General features: G+C 46.2%; 1 protein-coding gene across 1 annotated transcript in view; it reads right to left on the minus strand.

Annotated features, from left to right (window-relative positions):
• sgip1a (SH3GL interacting endocytic adaptor 1a) overlaps nt 1-18095 on the minus strand; it is a 111651-nt gene that overhangs the window by 35788 nt on the left and 57768 nt on the right. Inside the window, exons 3-7 of the mRNA XM_039001741.1 lie at nt 7045-7117; nt 6381-6405; nt 5744-5803; nt 5273-5339; nt 4386-4562 (exon numbers count right to left, since the gene is read on the minus strand). Coding sequence (XP_038857669.1) covers nt 4386-4562; nt 5273-5339; nt 5744-5803; nt 6381-6405; nt 7045-7117 — 402 coding nt within the window. The remainder of the gene's footprint in view (nt 1-4385; nt 4563-5272; nt 5340-5743; nt 5804-6380; nt 6406-7044; nt 7118-18095) is intronic.

Raw genomic sequence — 18095 nt, forward strand, 5'->3', positions numbered from 1 at the left:
CCCCACAGAACACTGTTACACCCCCAACAAACACGGTTACACTCCCAACACAACACTGTTAGACTCCCATCAGCACACTGTTACACCCCCAACAGAGCACTGTTACACTCCCAACGAGCACTGTTACACTCCAACACAACTGTTAGACTCCCAACAGAACACTGTTACACTCCCAACACAACCCTGTTAGACTCCCACAGAACACTGTTACACAATCCTCCCAACACAACACTGTTAGACTCCACACAGAACACTGTTACACTCCCAACACAACACTGTTAGACTCCCATCAAACACTGTTACACCCCACAGAACACTGTTACACTCCCAACACAAACACTGTTGACCCCAACAGAGCACTGTACACTCCCGCACACCACTCCCAACAGAGCACTGTTAGACTCCCAACAGAACACTGTTACACCCCCAATACAACAGTTACACTGCCAACAGGAGAGATAGAGTATTGTTGTAGTGATGTGTGCATGTGTGTGGCTGCAAGATCATGTGTTGGTGTGTATGTGTATGTTGAGAGAGAAATCACAGTCATCCACAGTCCATAATAGCTGATCCTCTCTGCTAATCTGTGGACCTGCTGTGGCTTCATTCAGCTGCATCTTGCAGAGCCGTGTCTTTCTCCCGTCTCCTCCTTCTGCTGTCTCCTATCATCTCTCCCTCCCTTCATTTATTCCCCATTCAGTCTCCAAGCAGCCAGATTTCCATCTTAGCGAAGGTCACTGAACAGCAGCCATCTCTGTGCTGGTATTGTGGTAGTGTTAAATCCTACGCCCATCAGTACTCACTCAGAGCAACCTGTTCTCCCCAAATCCTGGTTCACCTCTACACCTGAGTGTGGTGTATTGCTATTGCATATTTCTCTTACTCTATTACAATGGATCAAATGGACACCCACCTGACATTCAATAACATAGTCCTTAGAGAGAAAAGTTAGTACGCTGAATCACAAACCTGAAGGGAGAAAACTGACATGGAACAAGCGGGCAATTCATGCTAACAGAGAGAGAGAGAGAGACAGTGAGAGAGAGAGAGATAGCTAGAAGGATAGAGAGACAGTGAGAGAGAGAGAGAGAGAGAGAGAGAGAGAGACAGACAGACAGACAGACAGACAGACAGACAGACAGACAGACAGACAGACAGACAGACAGACAGACAGACAGACAGACAGACAGACAGACAGACAGACAGACAGACAGACAGACAGACAGACAGACAGACAGACAGACAGACAGACAGACAGACAGACAGACAGACAGACAGACAGACAGGAAAGAGCAGAGAGAAAGATCGTACACAAGAAAGAAAGTCAGACAATATGACAAGAACAGGCTTACCGGACTACTCCTCTACAGAAGATAGCATCATACATAAGGGAGGAAGACAAAGAGAGGGTAGAAAAAAAGGGGAAGAAGGGTAGAGAGGGGATAAAGGGAGGGGGCAGGACAGAGGAGGGGAGAGATAGGGTAGAGGGGATACTATGTCAGTGGAGATAACCTACAATCACATACAAAGCTATGAGCAGAAATTACGGATGGGTAATATGGAGGTGAATATTGACTGACTAAACAAACATATATCATGTCAATAGGTTTCTTCTCTGCCTAATGAGAACATCCAAGGTGAGAACACAAGTATCCACCATCTACCAATCTGTCTATCCATTTCAGTTTCCACACCCATCCGTTCATCTATCTACAGTATATTGATACGCAACTTTGATCTGATGAGTGACTGGATGTTTAATCAATAGTCTAATCAAACTCCATGGCTTCAGGGAGAGTTGATGAGCACAAGGAAACTCCAGTGATACATCTCCTGTACTGTGGAACAGAAAGGCCTATGGGAGGTTAATCTGCTCTCACACACACTGTCTTCCTCTGTCTCTCCTTCTGTATTCTCAACAGCCATCACCCTCCAACAACAGCACATTCAACTTTAATACAGAGAGATAGAGGTCAAGGGAGAGAAAGAGGGAAAAAAAGCTGAAGTTTCAGCACTCTGGACAGCCTGGTGAGGTTTTAAATAGGGGAGAGGCTAATTGGCATATACTTAATCTGGAGAGAACAGGACAGAGTTGACACTGCTTTCTACTCGGACGTGGGAGTTGGAATCCTGGCTTGGGGATAGATCTCTACATTAAAGTAACTGCCCAGTGTTTCCAGATTTCTATGATATTATGACCTATAATTAATTACGAGTTAAATAGTTTTCCTTGCAAAATGAGTGATTAATTATGTTAAAAAGCAGCTTTTCTGTGTTGGAATAGTGTGGGCGTACACCGGTCAATAAAAATATTATTGTGAGTAGACTGCTGATTGGCCAACTCATCCTCTATGAGGAAATAGCAAGCATTTTTTAAACGGTCTGTTTGAGATACAAGTTTGAGGTGTTTTTATTTCTATGTTTCTCTCCAATTCCTGCTTTGGCTACAAATACAAGTACAGGATGTCAGTAAAGGATGTCAGTACAAATACCAACAGCAAGTCAGTAAAGAAAAAATTCTTATTTACAATGACAGCCTACACTGGCCAAATCCGGACGACGCTGGGCCAATTGTGCGCTGCCCTATGGGACTCACGGCCGGTTGTGATACAGCCTGGATTTTGGGTATGAGTTAACAGAATATGAACTTTAGGCATCAAACTTAGGTGTTAATGTTAGACGGAAGGTAGCCTAGCGGTTAGAGCGTTGGGCCAGTAAGCGAAAGCTCGCTGGTTCGAACACCCGAGCCAACAAGGTGAACAATCTGACGGTGTGCCCTTGAGCAAGGCACTTAACCCTAATTTGCTGCAGGGGCGCTGTACCACTATAGCTGACTCTGTAAAACAACCCAATTCATTGCACCTATCTGGGGGTATGTGACAATAAAACCACACAGCCATTGTATGCTGATCTCTATTGTCAAATCCCTCTACACACAGATAGAGCCAGGTACACCTTAAGACAACCAAACACCTGCTCACTGTTCCTGGTAAGGGAGCTAGCGGCTAGCTACCGGCTCGACAGCCAGCGGATGGATGAATTATTGAGTCTATAAGGTTCTCGTATGACCAGAGACTGTCCTTGCGTTTGTACAGGACAGAACCTCACTGTGAATGCCCACTTTCCAGGCTGAATTATTGACACTGGAGCTAACTGTCCCAACTAGAAAGTTACAGGTACAGTAGGGTGGAGGTGGAAGAGGGAGGGTGGAGGAGGAAGGGGGTGGGCATCCCAAAGAGAAACTCCTTCAACAGCTGTCCCTCCCACTCCCCTCTCATGTTTGGATCACTGCTATTCTGAGGTTAAGTGAAGCTTTTAATTTGAGTGTTTGAATCTCATGGGTTGTCATTGTTATTGTGGTGTGGGAATCTGACCCTAGATCAGCTAAACTCTCTCTCCAGTTCAAAGTGGCTGAGCAGGGCCGGCTCTAGTCTTTTGGGGGCCCTAAGCAAGATTTGGTTGAAAAAATGTCAATGGGGGCCCCCGGAGGTCAGGGACCCTGGGCATGTGCCCTGCATGACCAGTCGGTATTTGGCTATGATTACTACAATTTTAGATAGCTGGCTAGACTAATTTACCAATCTATAAATGGTTAGCTGTCATGGCTGTCAAGTGTCTTGACATAACAATAGAAAAATTGCTGATGCACAACCAAGTTTGGGACTTGCACCATTCTACTATTCTAACGCTCAACAGTAAGTTGAGACCCCAACGGAGTTACTAAAAAGACAAAATAAATAAACACATTTTGGGGGAGGGCCCCTACTGGGCTGGGGCCCTAAGCGACCGCTTATGTGGCTTATGCCTCGAGCCAGCCCTGTGGTGGAGACTCAAACACCCCACTGTTGGCAATGGGATAACTGTAATTGGTTTCTGAGGGCTGTTCAGAGACATCTGCCTTGTCTTAAACTCCACTCGAGTAATTCGTAGTCAGTCCACTGAGGTCACAGCAGAAGGCTAAAGACCTGCCAGCCACCACCTCTCCTCTCTCCCCAACCTCCCTACCATCAGCAGTTGTGTAGTAGAGGGTAAACTAACGCATGTCTCCCTAGCTAATTGTCATTCCAGGGATATGGATGGAATTGGCTCTGAGATACTATCATTCACTCCCAGACAGGCATATGCATGGGGTAATGAGGAGAAAAGAAACGTAAACAACATGCAGTGAGACAGAGAACCACACAAAGACATACAGAAAGTAATGTGTTGTGAGCTGTGGAAAGAACTTCCCTAATGAGCAACAGAACAATTAAACAGATACAACAGTTCAAACACATTCTAGAATACAGTTCTATAGTTCTACTTCATAACAACACAGTAACATGATGAGGAAGTGACATCATGACCCCAGTGAGGACAGAGCAGTGAAGGCGGGGGGGAGGTACTCACCAGAGGAGAGGGAGACAGAGCTATGTTGCCTATGGAGGCTTTGAGTTCATCTACTGACGGGGCCAAACAGTTGGCACTTTCCGCTGGTAACGGTTTGATCTTGATCTTAAACTTTTTCCGGTGGTCCTCCTCTCCCTCTGACTCGCTGGAGGAGAAGAAGTGCTCCTTGGGGGGTTTGGGGCCAGGTGGGTCGCCGTTAAGGACAGCAATGGTTTCAATGCTGAAGGTCATAGGTGATAGGGGTAAGGTGAAGTTGCCCCTAGATGCTGATCTGGGGTCAGTTTAGTATTTTCCACACTAATGGTTAAGGTTAGGATTGGGGGAGGGGAAGCTGATCCTAGATCTGTACCTAGGAGAAACTTTACCCCAGAGCGTGTTTATATATCTAAATCTCTGCCAAATAGCATATACTACAGCATACAACCAGGATACTGTACAATCTCCTCACAGAACAGTAGGTTCCATAAATATCAGACTAATCATTACATAGTAATTCCAGGAAGCGTGCCGTTAGCTGTTATTGAGTTGAAGTGATGCTCAGTTTTTCCCCGGTAGTCTGTCTGCTTGTTATTGAGTTGAGATGAGATGATGCTTGACGGTACTGATAGGCTGTTCTGTGATGGCCTGGCTGTCGTGATTCACAGTTAGGTGTTTGCCAGACTAGTACTGTGGTGGGCTGAATACTAAATGTTTCTGATCTAGTCAGACAGTCATTCACTAATTCAGTCAGTCAGACATACAAACATACCGACAGAAACAAGTACAAACTGATACAGACTAGCACACAGTGATATAGGGTGTACTAGCATACAGTGATATACTATGTAGTGTGATGTAATTAATTTCTAGCTCTATTAGGGTGTATAGTAGATACAAAGGATATCTGATCCTGGCCCCTCCTCCTCATCTGGCCTGAGACTGTAACCTTCATCGTCCACCGTAGGGGTGTTCTGAAACAGACAGAGCAACAGACACACCATATTTACACCATGCTAATCGGGGTTGGGCTCAATTCCATTTCAATTCAGTCAATTCAGGAATTTAACTGAAAATCATGTGCTATGGGCTCGTTACAAGGGTAGAATAATGATTTTTGCTTTAATTACATACTGTATCTGTCCCAGTCTAATCAAGGTTGGGCTTAATTCCATTTCAATTCTGTCAATTCAGTTTCTGAATTGATTGAATTGAGCCCAACCCTGATGCTACGTTGACATACCCCAGAATGTTAAGAAACAACAGTAAAACAGTAACAGATGGGTCAGAAGAATATATATTCTCTATAACATATATTGATTGTTTTCTATCATGTGCTATATGAGCTTGTTCAAAGGGTAGAATGCTGGTTCCTTACATATCTGTCCCAGTCGATCTCTCCAGAGAACCCATTGACAGCTGCTCCATTGGCCTTCTTCTGGGACTGAAAACAGAACAACATGACATCACAATGAATCCCACCAATCAGAATCATGTATACTCAACTCATGCACGTCTATACTATTGAGTGATTGGCTAGCGCTACTTGATGGCAATGCTACCTATAGGGCAACTAGGTGCATTAAGCTCTAGTGGAGTCTGGTAGTAGAGTAACTATCCTACGCTAGAGGGGACTGCATAGTGTTCAATACCGATTCAATCTGCTGGGGATCCTGAATGATGACGGTCGACAACAAAGAGGACACAAATACAGTACAAATCATGTAACAGTTAATAAGTTATTCAATAGACTCATTTCATTTGATTCTAGAGTCTAGAGTCTATTAAAAAGGGACACTAATGTTACAGTGCTGATTCTCCTAAAGGACTGAGAGTCTTAAAATGACAGTATTAAATCAAGCTTGTAAATAGCCAGTTATGTCTTCCTCCTTCCAGCAATGACAAACTTCTTTATTGAAAAGGTAACAAACTAAGATATTATGGACTATTTCTCAGCTGAACAAGTTGTGTGATTAATCCATTAGATAAAACATGAACGATTTTGGGATACTTACACCCCCATCTCTGTCAGGGGACCCCCTGAGGAAAAAAAGAGCGAGAGAAAGAAAAAAGGAAAGTAAGAATCTTGAAATCCACTTGCCATATAATAAAATAGTTTATATTCAAACTGAAGTGCACTGCCAATTAGCAAAGCAGCTCACTGGAATACCACAGTCTATAGGGGCTTTCTCAGGGAAAACTTCACCCACACACAAATACATACACCCGGACGGACGGACGGGCAGCAGGCGGGCATGCACACACACACACAGCAACATACCCACCTATCAGATCTCAGGAGTCATTAATCAAAATGAAAAGTTATCATGCACATACAACCCTGTGAGGTGAATCGATACGTCCCAAACAAAATTAGAGAAAAGGCCTGGGCAAGGTAGTAATTGATCACAGTGCTGAGCCTCAGCTACAGTTAGTTTCACAGAGGCATGGGCACAGACTACAGCTGCCAAGGCAACTGTCATCGCATGAGCGGACATTACGTCTCAAACTGTAGAGCTCCTCAGGTGGAACGTTCATGGTCAATAGAACCTCAACTCCCTCGATAGAACATCCACAGCCAGTGGAATCATATTTGGATGACTGCTGTGTATGTGTATGTGTGTGTGTGTGTGTGTGTGTATGTGTGCGTGCAAGTGTAAGTTTGACTGGTATACTTACGTGGAGTCATTGTCTTTGTCTCCCTTCTCTTTCTTCCGTATCCCAAAGGCCTTCCTGGTACGTTTTTTCAATCCTGAGGACGAACCAGAGGAGAGAGATGATTAAGTGTGTGAAGAACAGATCAAACACAGTCCCACACACAGACGGCGCACACACACACACACACACACACACACACACACACACACACACACACACACACACACACACACACACACAGTCAAGCTCCGAGCACACAAAATCAACAAGCAGTGTGTGTGTGTGTGTGTGTGTGTGTGTGTGTGTGTGTGTGTGTGTGTGTGTGTGTGTGTGTGTGTGTGTGTGTGTGTGTGTATGTGTTTGTGTGTCTGTGTTTGTGTGTGTCTGTGTGTGTGTGTGTGTGTGTGTGTGTGTGTGTGTGTGTGTGTGTGTGTGTGTGTGTGTGTGTGTGTGTGTGTGTGTGTGTGTGTGTGTGTGTGTGTGTGTGTGTCTGTCTGTGTTTGTGTGTGTCTGTGTTTGTGACCATCTGTGTGTATTCATAGAGTTCCAGACTGGCTATACTCTCCAGTGTCAGAACAGAGGCCAGACCTGTGGTCCTGTGGATCAAGGTTGAGCTTTTCATCTATTATTGAGTAGCAGAACGCTCTTTGAAGGCTAATATTCATTCACATCTCAAATGGTCCTCATGGCCAATGCAGATGGATCCCTTTCTGTTGATCACTGATCTGTCAAGTCCCCTTCCTCTGATACTGGCTCTGCTCTGGCTAAATTAGTACTGGCTAAATTACTCCTCTTTGTAAATTACTCCTCTGTCTAAATGTGTCACGCCCTGACCTTAGAGAGCCTTTTTATTTCTCTATTTGATTAGGTCAGGGTGTGATTTGGGTGGGCATTCTAGTTTGTCTATTTCTTTGTTGGCCGGGTATGGTTCCCAATCAGAGGCAGCTGTCTATCGTTGTCTCTAATTGGGGATCATACTTATGCAGCCCTTTTCTCCCACCTTCAGTTGTGGGGTCTTGTTTGTGTGTAGTTGCTTTCTGCACTGCATAAAGCTTTACGTTCGCTTTGTATTTTGGTGTCATTTAAAATAAAAGTAATATGTACACCTACCACGCTGCACCTTGGTCTCCTTCTAACAACGGACATAACAAAATGAGTCCTCTGGCTAAATGAGTCCTCTGTCTAAATCAATGCACTATCATCAACAGACATACAGTAACTCATATTATAGCCAATGAATAGGGAGGAACCTGGCAGCTACCTCTGTCTACACTTCATCCTCACTTATTATGTTACAAAGTACAACAGAGAATGGCTGATATCTACCTTTACAGCAGGGATAATAGTCCCTTTCTCTCAGGAAACACAAATCAAGACGATTCTGCGTCATTAGATATGTAACCTGCCATGATACCAGCCTTTTAAAACATGAACTCAGAAAGGAAGCAAACTTAATTGCTCTTCCTCCATATTCAGACCAAAGAGACTGGAGCTGACTGAAATGACTTGGAACAGTATACTAAAACAGTACAGCAACTGTTAAAGGCCCAGTGTAGTCAAAAATGTGATTTTGCTGTGTTTTATATATATTTCCACACAATGAGGTTGGAATAATACTGTGAAAATGATGATGCCATTTTAGTGTAAGAGCTGTGTGTAATCTCAGCCTGTTTTGACATTTACATTTACATTTTACATTTTAGTCATTTAGCAGACGCTCTTATCCAGAGCGACTTACAGTAGAGTGCATACATTTTATTACATTTTACATACTGAGACAAGGATATCCCTACCGGCCAAACCCTCCCTAACCCGGACGACGCTATGCCAATTGTGCGTCGCCCCACGGACCTCCCGGTTGCGGCCGGCTGCGACAGAGCCTGGGCGCGAACCCAGCCCAGCCTGGGCGCGAACCCAGAGACTCTGGTGGCGCAGCTAGCACTGCGATGCAGTGCCCTAGACCACTGCGCCACCCGGGAGGCCTGGGTGGCGCAGGCCTCCCGGGCCTTCACCAGGCTGAAATGGGTGCGTGTCGGTGGCAGGGAAGTCAGGCGCAGGAAAAGGAACTTGGTATAAACGGAGTCGTTTAATAAGTGCTCATACAACTCCAAAAAACAAAATATACAAAAAAGACCATAAGTGGGTACAAAACCCGTCGCACACCGACACATGACTTGCACAAACATACAATAAAACAATCTCCGACAAAACATGAGGGTAAACAGAGGATTAAATACACAACATGTAATTGATGGGATTGGAACCAGGTGTGAAGGAAGACAAGACAAAACCAATGGAAAATGAAAAATGAATCAATGATGGCTAGAAGGTTGGTGACGTCGACCGCCGAACACCGCCCGAACAAGGAGAAGGACCGACTTCGGCGGAAGTCGTGACACAGGCGGTAAATTAGTTAATAGATCAATAAAAAAAGAGAGTTCCAAACTTCTCTGCCAAAAACAACTAGCTGTCAGTTTTCCCGTCCATACTCAGACAGTCCTCGAAAATTCTTGCTTGAGAAATTGCTCTTTGCTAAGAAGCTATTTTTGGGTTTTTTTAAACAATTTTTGTAGAAAACAATAACAACAAGGTACTTAATTGTCACCAAGAAATGATTTGATATTGAGACAGAAATGGCTGAATTGGACCTTTAAGATTAAGTACCTCTTACACAGAGACTGAAATTGGCATAACTTTCTGGACATATTTTCCAATTTTTTGTGTAGACTTTTTCAAAGGGAGTAGGACTATCATATATCTACTATACACAATTTTCCAATCCATTCTTACCCAAAATGAATGTCCAGTTATCGCCCTGCATTTCTGGTCCCTATATTCCAGCCTCGTCATTCTGCCATGTCTGTCTATGCCTGTCGTCTCACACCTCCACCTCTCATAGTACAGTGCAACACGCAGCGGGGGAACCAGAGCCTTGAGTGTGTCTGCACGAAGTAGCATCGCACGCACACACACACACACACACACACAAACACGCACGTACACACACAGTACAGTATCTTTATCCCTACCCTCTAGGCCAGTGCTTAAATTCAACACCAGTGACTCAACTCATGAATAAACAACAAATGCCAGAGTCGACGAATGAATAATCAACCCAGCACAGGGAGGAGGCCAATCTCCATGCAATCTCCCAAGGCACAGTCTAAACATGCCTCATCTGTAGCATGCAAAATGAAACTGCCAGAAGTCCAAGAGATACGTGACAAGAGTTAAAATATGCGTCTATGTCTGTCTGTCTCTTCCTCCTTAGATATCCAGTATCTTAGGTACCTGTTCCTGTCTGTCTACAGGCTCTGTGAAGACCTGTCACTACCTGCCACTGTCCTTCTGGGCAACTGTCAGTACCTGCTCCTGCCTCTGTCACAGCCTATGTCCCCGCTGGTTTTGAGGTTACCTTTCACAGCCTCACCCTGCCTCTATCACATTCCCTGACCTCTTCCTCTGTCCCTGCTACAATCCTAGAAAAAATTACCTAAAAGGGTTCTTCAGCTGTCTCCATCGGCAAACCCTTTGAAGAACCCTTTTTGATTCCAGGTAGATCCCTTTTGGTCCCAGGTAAAACCCTGTTGGGGGCCACCTGAACTCCCAGCCAATAAGAGAGCAGGAACAGGAGTGCCACCTGACTCAAACAACAGGAACAGGAAGCGGGTGGAGGGCGGCGGGAAGAGGGCAGAGGTAAGAGGATGGAGGGGGTAAAAACTAGTTAACTATGGATGGTATCTGGGCAACTGAGAGGGAACAAAGAATACACACTGCAAAAAAAGAGGGAGTCTGCAGTGAAGAATGCAGGCAGTTCTGTCTTTCTACTTTTCAGCATTCCATTTCGGTATGTCTTGGTATCTCTTCATCTAAGGTAGCTCTGTTACTGTTTCTCTCAATCCCCCAACAGGTTTCTTTGAATCTGGAGATCTATTCCAAACCAAACAACAAGTCCTCAAACGAATCAGACCTGTCAAAACAACTTCCAACAGTGATCAGTCCTGAGATAAGACAGTTTGAGGTGATCTACAATGCTACTCTCTACAATAGCTCTGTTATTGCTGTGCTTTACTAGATGTCTGTACCTCAGCTACCTACCCTGTGAGTCATGTGCTTGTGTCTGGCTTCCTGTGTGTCTAGACTGCATGGTGACAGTGTTGTGTGCTCTTCTGTGTTCTGAGCAACACAGCGTGAATATTGTGTGCTCTTCTGTGTTCTGAGCAACACAGTGTGAATGTTGTGTGCTCTTCTGTGTTCTGAGCAACACAGCGTGAATGTTGTGTGCTCTTCTGTGTTCTGAGCAACACAGTGTGAATATTGTGTGCTCTTCTGTGTTCTGAGCAACACAGCGTGAATGTTGTGTGCTCTTCTGTGTTCTGAGCAACACAGTGTGAATATTGTGTGCTCTTCTGTGTTCTGAGCAACACAGCGTGAATGTTGTGTGCTCTTCTGTGTTCTGAGCAACACAGTGTGAATATTGTATGCTCTTCTGTGTTCTGAGCAACACAGTGTGAATATTGTGTGCTCTTCTGTGTTCTGAGCAACAAAGCGTGAATATTGTGTGCTCTTCTGTGTTCTGAGCAACACAGTGTGAATATTGTGTGCTCTTCTGTGTTCTGAGCAACACAGTGTGAATATTGTGTGCTCTTCTGTGTTCTGAGCAACACAGCGTGAATGTTGTGTGCTCTTCTGTGTTCTGAGCAACACAGCGTGAATATTGTGTGCTCTTCTGTGTTCTGAGCAACACAGCGTGAATGTTGTGTGCTCTTCTGTGTTCTGAGCAACACAGTGTGAATATTGTGTGCTCTTCTGTGTTCTGAGCAACACAGTGTGAATATTGTGTGCTCTTCTGTGTTCTGAGCAACACAGTGTGAATATTGTGTGCTCTTCTGTGTTCTGAGCAACACAGCGTAAATGTTGTGTGCTCTTCTGTCTTCATGTGTCTCTCTCTGGGTTTAACTGTAGTCTGGAGATGTTGACTGTGATTCAGACCCCCAAAGCCTTCAGCAGTCTGGACCAGGGAATCCCTGGAGTGCCGAGGATAATTAAGATAGCTATGATCTTAAAGCAAACACACACAAACACACACACAGACACACATACGGTCCCCCTCTCTCTCCCCCTAGCTGGTGACTGGGCTCATTTAGGGAGATTGCTAACTCTAGGCAGGAGAAGCAGAGACTGTTTCACAAGCTGTTTTAAGGGGAGAGAGCTGGAGAGGCTGGAGAGATTCTTTATCCACAGTGAACAAGACTCAGGCTGTCCGCCAGGAGGGCCCTCCACACAGACAGGCAGCAGGGATGGGGAGACAGGTGTCCTGTGAATACTAAGTAGAAGAGCATGGCACACACTGAGGAAGCAGAGAAACGGGTGTCTGGTAACTCCAACCTATTCTAGGAAGGTGTGCGGTCATGCTGCAAGGTGCGTGGTCAGTCACTCCGACAGGTGCAGTTATTGTAGGAAGGTGTGAAGTTATGGAGGTGTGGGTGGTCACAAGGGCTGTGATGGTCATGACATTTTGTCAGATGGTTATTATCATGCAACTGACTGCCGGCCTCATAGCAAATGACCGCCATTAACATAAACATATCTCCGATACGCCATACTATAGACTAGTTCATTTAGCAGACAAGATATGCTAATAAGTCCCGTGACATTATTTGATATGATTTTATTGTACGAATCATGCAATAGACCCTTTTCCAGGACACGACACACTGCCGTCACGTACGGATGCGCGCGACTCTTGGCGGCAGTAAGAAAGCCATCGCCATCTGCGCACAATCAACATAGATTTATGTTTTTATTACTTATAAACAAAATAACATTATTTTACGCTTACAATGATGTTTTGATTCTTGCTTGAACAGTCGCTACGTATATATTTGGTTGTGATCTATGCAAAATAATTATTTTGAAATGTAGCAGTTGTTAGCTAGAATGCTAACACTCATTGATATTAGAGATCAACCGATTATGATTTTTCAACGCCGATACCGATACCGATTATTGGAGGACCAAAAAAAGCTGATACCAATTAAATCGGCTGATTTATATATACATTTGTAATAATGACAATTACAACAATACTGATTGAACAATGAAGACTTTTATTTTAACTTAATATAATACAGAAATAAAATCAATTTAGTCTCAAATAAATAATGAAACATGTTCAATTTGGTTTAAATAATTCAATTTGGTTTAAATAATGCAAAAGCACAGTGTTGGAGAAGAAAGTAAAAGTGCAATATGTGCCATGTAAAAAAGCTAACGTTTAAGTTCCTTGCTCAGAATGAAAGCTGGTGGTTCTCTTTAACATGAGACTTCAATATTCCCAGTTAAGAAGTTTTAGGTTGTAGTTATTATAGGAATTATAGGACTATTTCTCTTTATACCATTTGTATTTCATATACCTTTGACTATTGGATGTTCTTATAGGCACTTTAGTATTGCCAGCCTAATCTTGTCACGCCCTGGCCTTAGTATTCTTTGTTTTCTTTATGATTTTAGTTAGGTCAGGGTGTGACATGGGGAATGTTTGTGTTTTGTCGTTTTGGGTGGTTATATGGTAAAGGGGGTGTTGGGTGTAGTGTATGAGTTTGTGTTGAGTGAATGTTTCTAGGTATGTCTATGGTTGAGTTAATGTTTCTAGGTATGTCTATGGTTGAGTGAATGTGTCTAGGTATGTCTATGGTTGCCTGAGTGGTTCTCAATCAGAGACAGATGTCTTTCATTTGTCTCTGATTGGGAGCCATATTTAAGGCAGCCATGGGCATCATGCATTGGTGGGTAATTGTCTATGTCTAAGTGTTTAGTGTCAGCACTTATGTTTGTATAGCTTCACGGTCGTCTGTTTTGTTGTTTTGTATAGTGTTCGTTTCGTTTTCGTCTTCTTCCTTAAATAAAGAAGATGTACTTTCCACACGCTGCATTTTGGTCCTCACTCTCTCCCATTGACGATCGTGACAGAATTACCCACCCATGCGGGATCAAGCAGCGTGATAAGCGGCAACAGGAGCAGCGCAAGGAGGAATGGCAATGGGAGCGTAATCTGGACTACACTACGTGGGAGGAGATCGACAGGTGGGCGATCGACCCAGGGCGAGTGCCGGAGCCCGCCTGGGATTCTCTGGCGCAGTGCGAGGAGGGATACCGGCGAATGGAGGCAGCACGACGATGCGGTAGGAAGCCTGTGAGTCAGCCCAAAAAAATTCTTGGGGGGGGGCTTAGAGGTAGTGGGCCGAGGGCAGGTAGGAGACCTGCGCCCACTTCCCAGGCTAACCGTGGAGAGCGGGAGTACGGGCGAACACCGTGTTACGCAGTAGAGCGCACGGTGTCTCCTGTACGTGTTCATAGCCCGGTGCGGGTTATTCCACCTCCCCGCACTGGTAGGGCTAGATTGGGCATTGAGCCAGGTGCCATGAAGCCGGCTCAACGCGTCTGGTCTCCAGTACGTCTCCTCGGGCCGGCATACATGGCACCAGCCTTACGCATGGTGTCCCCGGTTCGCCTACATAGCCCGGTGCGGGTTATTCCACCTCCCCGCACTGGTCGGGCGACGGGGAGCATTCAACCAGGTAAGGTTGGGCAGGCTCGGTGCTCAAGGGAGCCAGTACGCCTGCACGGTCCGGTATTTCCGGCGCCACGCACCAAGCCTCCTGTGCGTCTCCAGAGTCCTGTGCATCCTGTTGCTGCTCCCCACACTAGCCCTGAGATGCGTGTCCCCAGCCCGGTACCACCAGTTCCGGCACCACGCACTAGGCCTAATGTGCGTCCCCAGGGTCCAGTATGCCCTGTTCCTTCTCCCCGCACTAGCCTGAAGGTGCGTGTCCTTAGCCCGGTGCCTCCAGTTCCGGCACCACGCACCAGGCCTACAGTGCGCCTCATCCGGCCAGAGCCATCCGTCTGCCCAGTGCCATCTGAGCCATCCGTCTCCCCAGCGCCATCTGAGCCATCCGTCTCCCCAGCGCCATCTGAGCCATCCGTCTCCCCAGCGCCATCTGAGCCATCCGTCTCCCCAGCGCCATCTGAGCCATCCGTCTCCCCAGCGCCATCTGAGCCATCCGTCTCCCCAGCGCCATCTGAGCCATCCGTCTCCCCAGCGCCGTCTGAGCCATCCGTCTCCCCAGCGCCGTCTGAGCCATCCGTCTGCCCAGTGCCGTCTGAGCCATCCGTCTGCCCCGAGCCATTAGAGCCGCCCGTCTGTCCCGAGCCGTCAGAGCCGTTAGTCAGTCAGGAGCCGCTAGAGCCGTTCGTCAGTCAGGATCTGCCAGAGCCGCCAACCAGACAGGATCTGCCAGAGCCGCCAACCAGACAGGATCTGCCAGAGCCGCCAACCAGACAGGATCTGCCAGAGCCGCCAACCAGACAGGATCTGCCAGAGCCGCCAACCAGACAGGATCTACCAGAGCCGCCAACCAGACAGGATCTGCCAGAGCCGCCAACCAGACAGGATCTGCCAGAGCCGTCAGCCAGCCATGAGCGTCCAGATCCGTCAGCCAGCCATGAGCAGCCAGATCCGTCAGCCAGCCATGAGCAGCCAGATCCGTCAGCCAGCCATGAGCAGCCAGATCCGTCAGCCAGCCATGAGCAGCCAGATCCGTCAGCCAGCCATGAGCAGCCAGATCCGTCAGCCAGCCATGAGCAGCCAGATCCGTCAGCCAGCCATGAGCCGTCCAGCCAGGATCCGCCAGAGCCGTCCAGCCAGGATCCGCCAGAGCCGTCATCCAGCCAGGATCGGTCCCTCAGTCCGGAGCTGCCGTCCCTCAGTCCGGAGCTGCCCCTTATCCTGGTGCTGCCCCTTATCCTGGTGCTGCCCCTTATCCTGGTGCTGCCCCTTATCCTGGTGCTGCCCCTTAGTCCGGTGCTGCCCCTTAGTCCGGTGCTGCCCCTTAGTCCGGTGCTGCCCCTTAGTCCGGTGCTGCCCCTTAGTCCGGTGCTGCCCCTTAATCCAGTGGGGTTAATGTGGAGGGTGGCCATTTGGAGGAGGCTACGAAAGCGGGTAGTGACTATGGTGGGGTGGGGACCACGACCAGTGCCAGAGCCGCCACCGTGGACAGACGCCCACCCAGACCCTCCCTTAGACTTTATGCTGGTGCGCCCGGAGTTCGCACCTTAAGGTGGGGGTTATGTCACGCCCTGGCCTTAGTATTCTTTGTTTTCTTTTTCTTTTTTCTTTTTTTCTTTTTTATCCCATTTTCTCCCCAATTTTCGTGGTATCCAATCGCTAGTAATTACTATCTTGTCTCATCGCTACAACTCCCGTACGGGCTCGGGAGAGACGAAGGTCGAAAGCCATGCGTCCTCCGAAGCACAACCCAACCAAGCCGCACTGCTTCTTAACACAGCGCGCCTCCAACCCGGAAGCCAGCCGCACCAATGTGTCGGAGGAAACACCGTGTACCTGGCCCCCTTGGTTAGCGCGCACTGCGCCCGGCCCGCCACAGGAGTCGCTGGAGCGCGATGAGACAAGGATATCCCTACCGGCCAAACCCTCCCTAACCCGGACGACGCTATGCCAATTGTGCGTCGCCCCACGGACCTCCCGGTCGCGGCCGGCTGCGACAGAGCCTGGGCGCGAACCCAGAAACTCTGGTGGCGCAGTTAGCACTGCGATGCAGTGCCCTAGGCCACTGCGCCACCCGGGGTTTTCTTTATTATTTTAGTTAGGTCAGGGTGTGACATGGGGAATGTTTGTGTTTTGTCGTTTTGGGTGGTTATATGGTAAAGGGGGTGTTGGGTGTAGTGTATGAGTTTGTGTTGAGTGAATGTTTCTAGGTATGTCTATGGTTGAGTTAATGTTTCTAGGTATGTCTATGGTTGAGTGAATGTGTCTAGGTATGTCTATGGTTGCCTGAGTGGTTCTCAATCAGAGACAGATGTCTTTCATTTGTCTCTGATTGGGAGCCATATTTAAGGCAGCCATGGGCATCATGCATTGGTGGGTAATTGTCTATGTCTAAGTGTTTAGTGTCAGCACTTATGTTTGAATAGCTTCACGGTCGTCTGTTTTGTTGTTTTGTATAGTGTTCGTGTCGTTTTCGTCTTCTTTCTTTAATAAAGAAGATGTACTTTCCACACGCTGCATTTTGGTCCTCACTCTCTTCGCAAGACGATCGTGACAAATCTCTGGAGTTGATAGGCTTTATCAAATCATATACTGTCACGCCCTGGCCTTAGTTATCTTTGTTTTCTTTATTATTTTGGTTAGGTCAGGGTGTGACATGGGGGATTTATGTGTTTGTCTTGTCTAGGGGTTTTGTATGTTTATGGGGTGTTTTCTAGTCTAGGTGTTTGGATGTCTATGGTTGCCTAGATTGGTTCTCAATTAGAGGCAGCTGTTTATCATTGTCTCTGATTGGGAACCATATTTAGGCAGCCATATTCTTTAGGGATTTCGTGGGTTATTGTCTATGTGTAAGTTGCCTGTGTCTGCACTTGTTTATTATATAGCGTCACGTTCGTTTGTTGTTTTGTAAGTCTGTTGAAGTGTTCTTCGTTTCGATATAATAAATAGAAGAATGTATTCCTATCAAGCTGCGCCTTGGTCCTCCTCTCTTCCACCATACAACGAACGTGACATATACTTAATTATAATATAATAAACACACAGAAATACGAGCCTTTGGTAATTAATATGGTCAAATCTGGAAACTATAATTTTGAAAACAAAACGTTTATTCTTTCAGTGAAATACGGAACCGTTACGTATTTTATCGAACGGGTGGCAACCCTAAGTCTAAATATTGCTGTCTAAATAGTCTAAATATTTGTACATTGCACAACCTTCAATGTTATGTCATAATTATATACAATTCTGGCAAATTAATTACGGTCTTTGTTAGGAAGAAATGGTCTTCACACAGTTTGCAACGAGCCAGGCGGCCCAAACTGCTGCATATACCCTGACTCTACTTGCACTGAACACAAGAGAAGTGACACAATTTCCCTAGTTAATATTGCCTGCTAAGATGAATTTCTTTTAACTACATATGCAGGTTTAAAAATATATACTTGTGTACTGATTTTAAGAAAGGCATTGATGTTTATGGTTAGGTACATTTGTGCAA

The sequence above is a fragment of the Salvelinus namaycush genome, chromosome 10 (assembly GCF_016432855.1).
Source record: "Salvelinus namaycush isolate Seneca chromosome 10, SaNama_1.0, whole genome shotgun sequence".
NCBI lineage: Eukaryota > Metazoa > Chordata > Actinopteri > Salmoniformes > Salmonidae > Salvelinus > Salvelinus namaycush.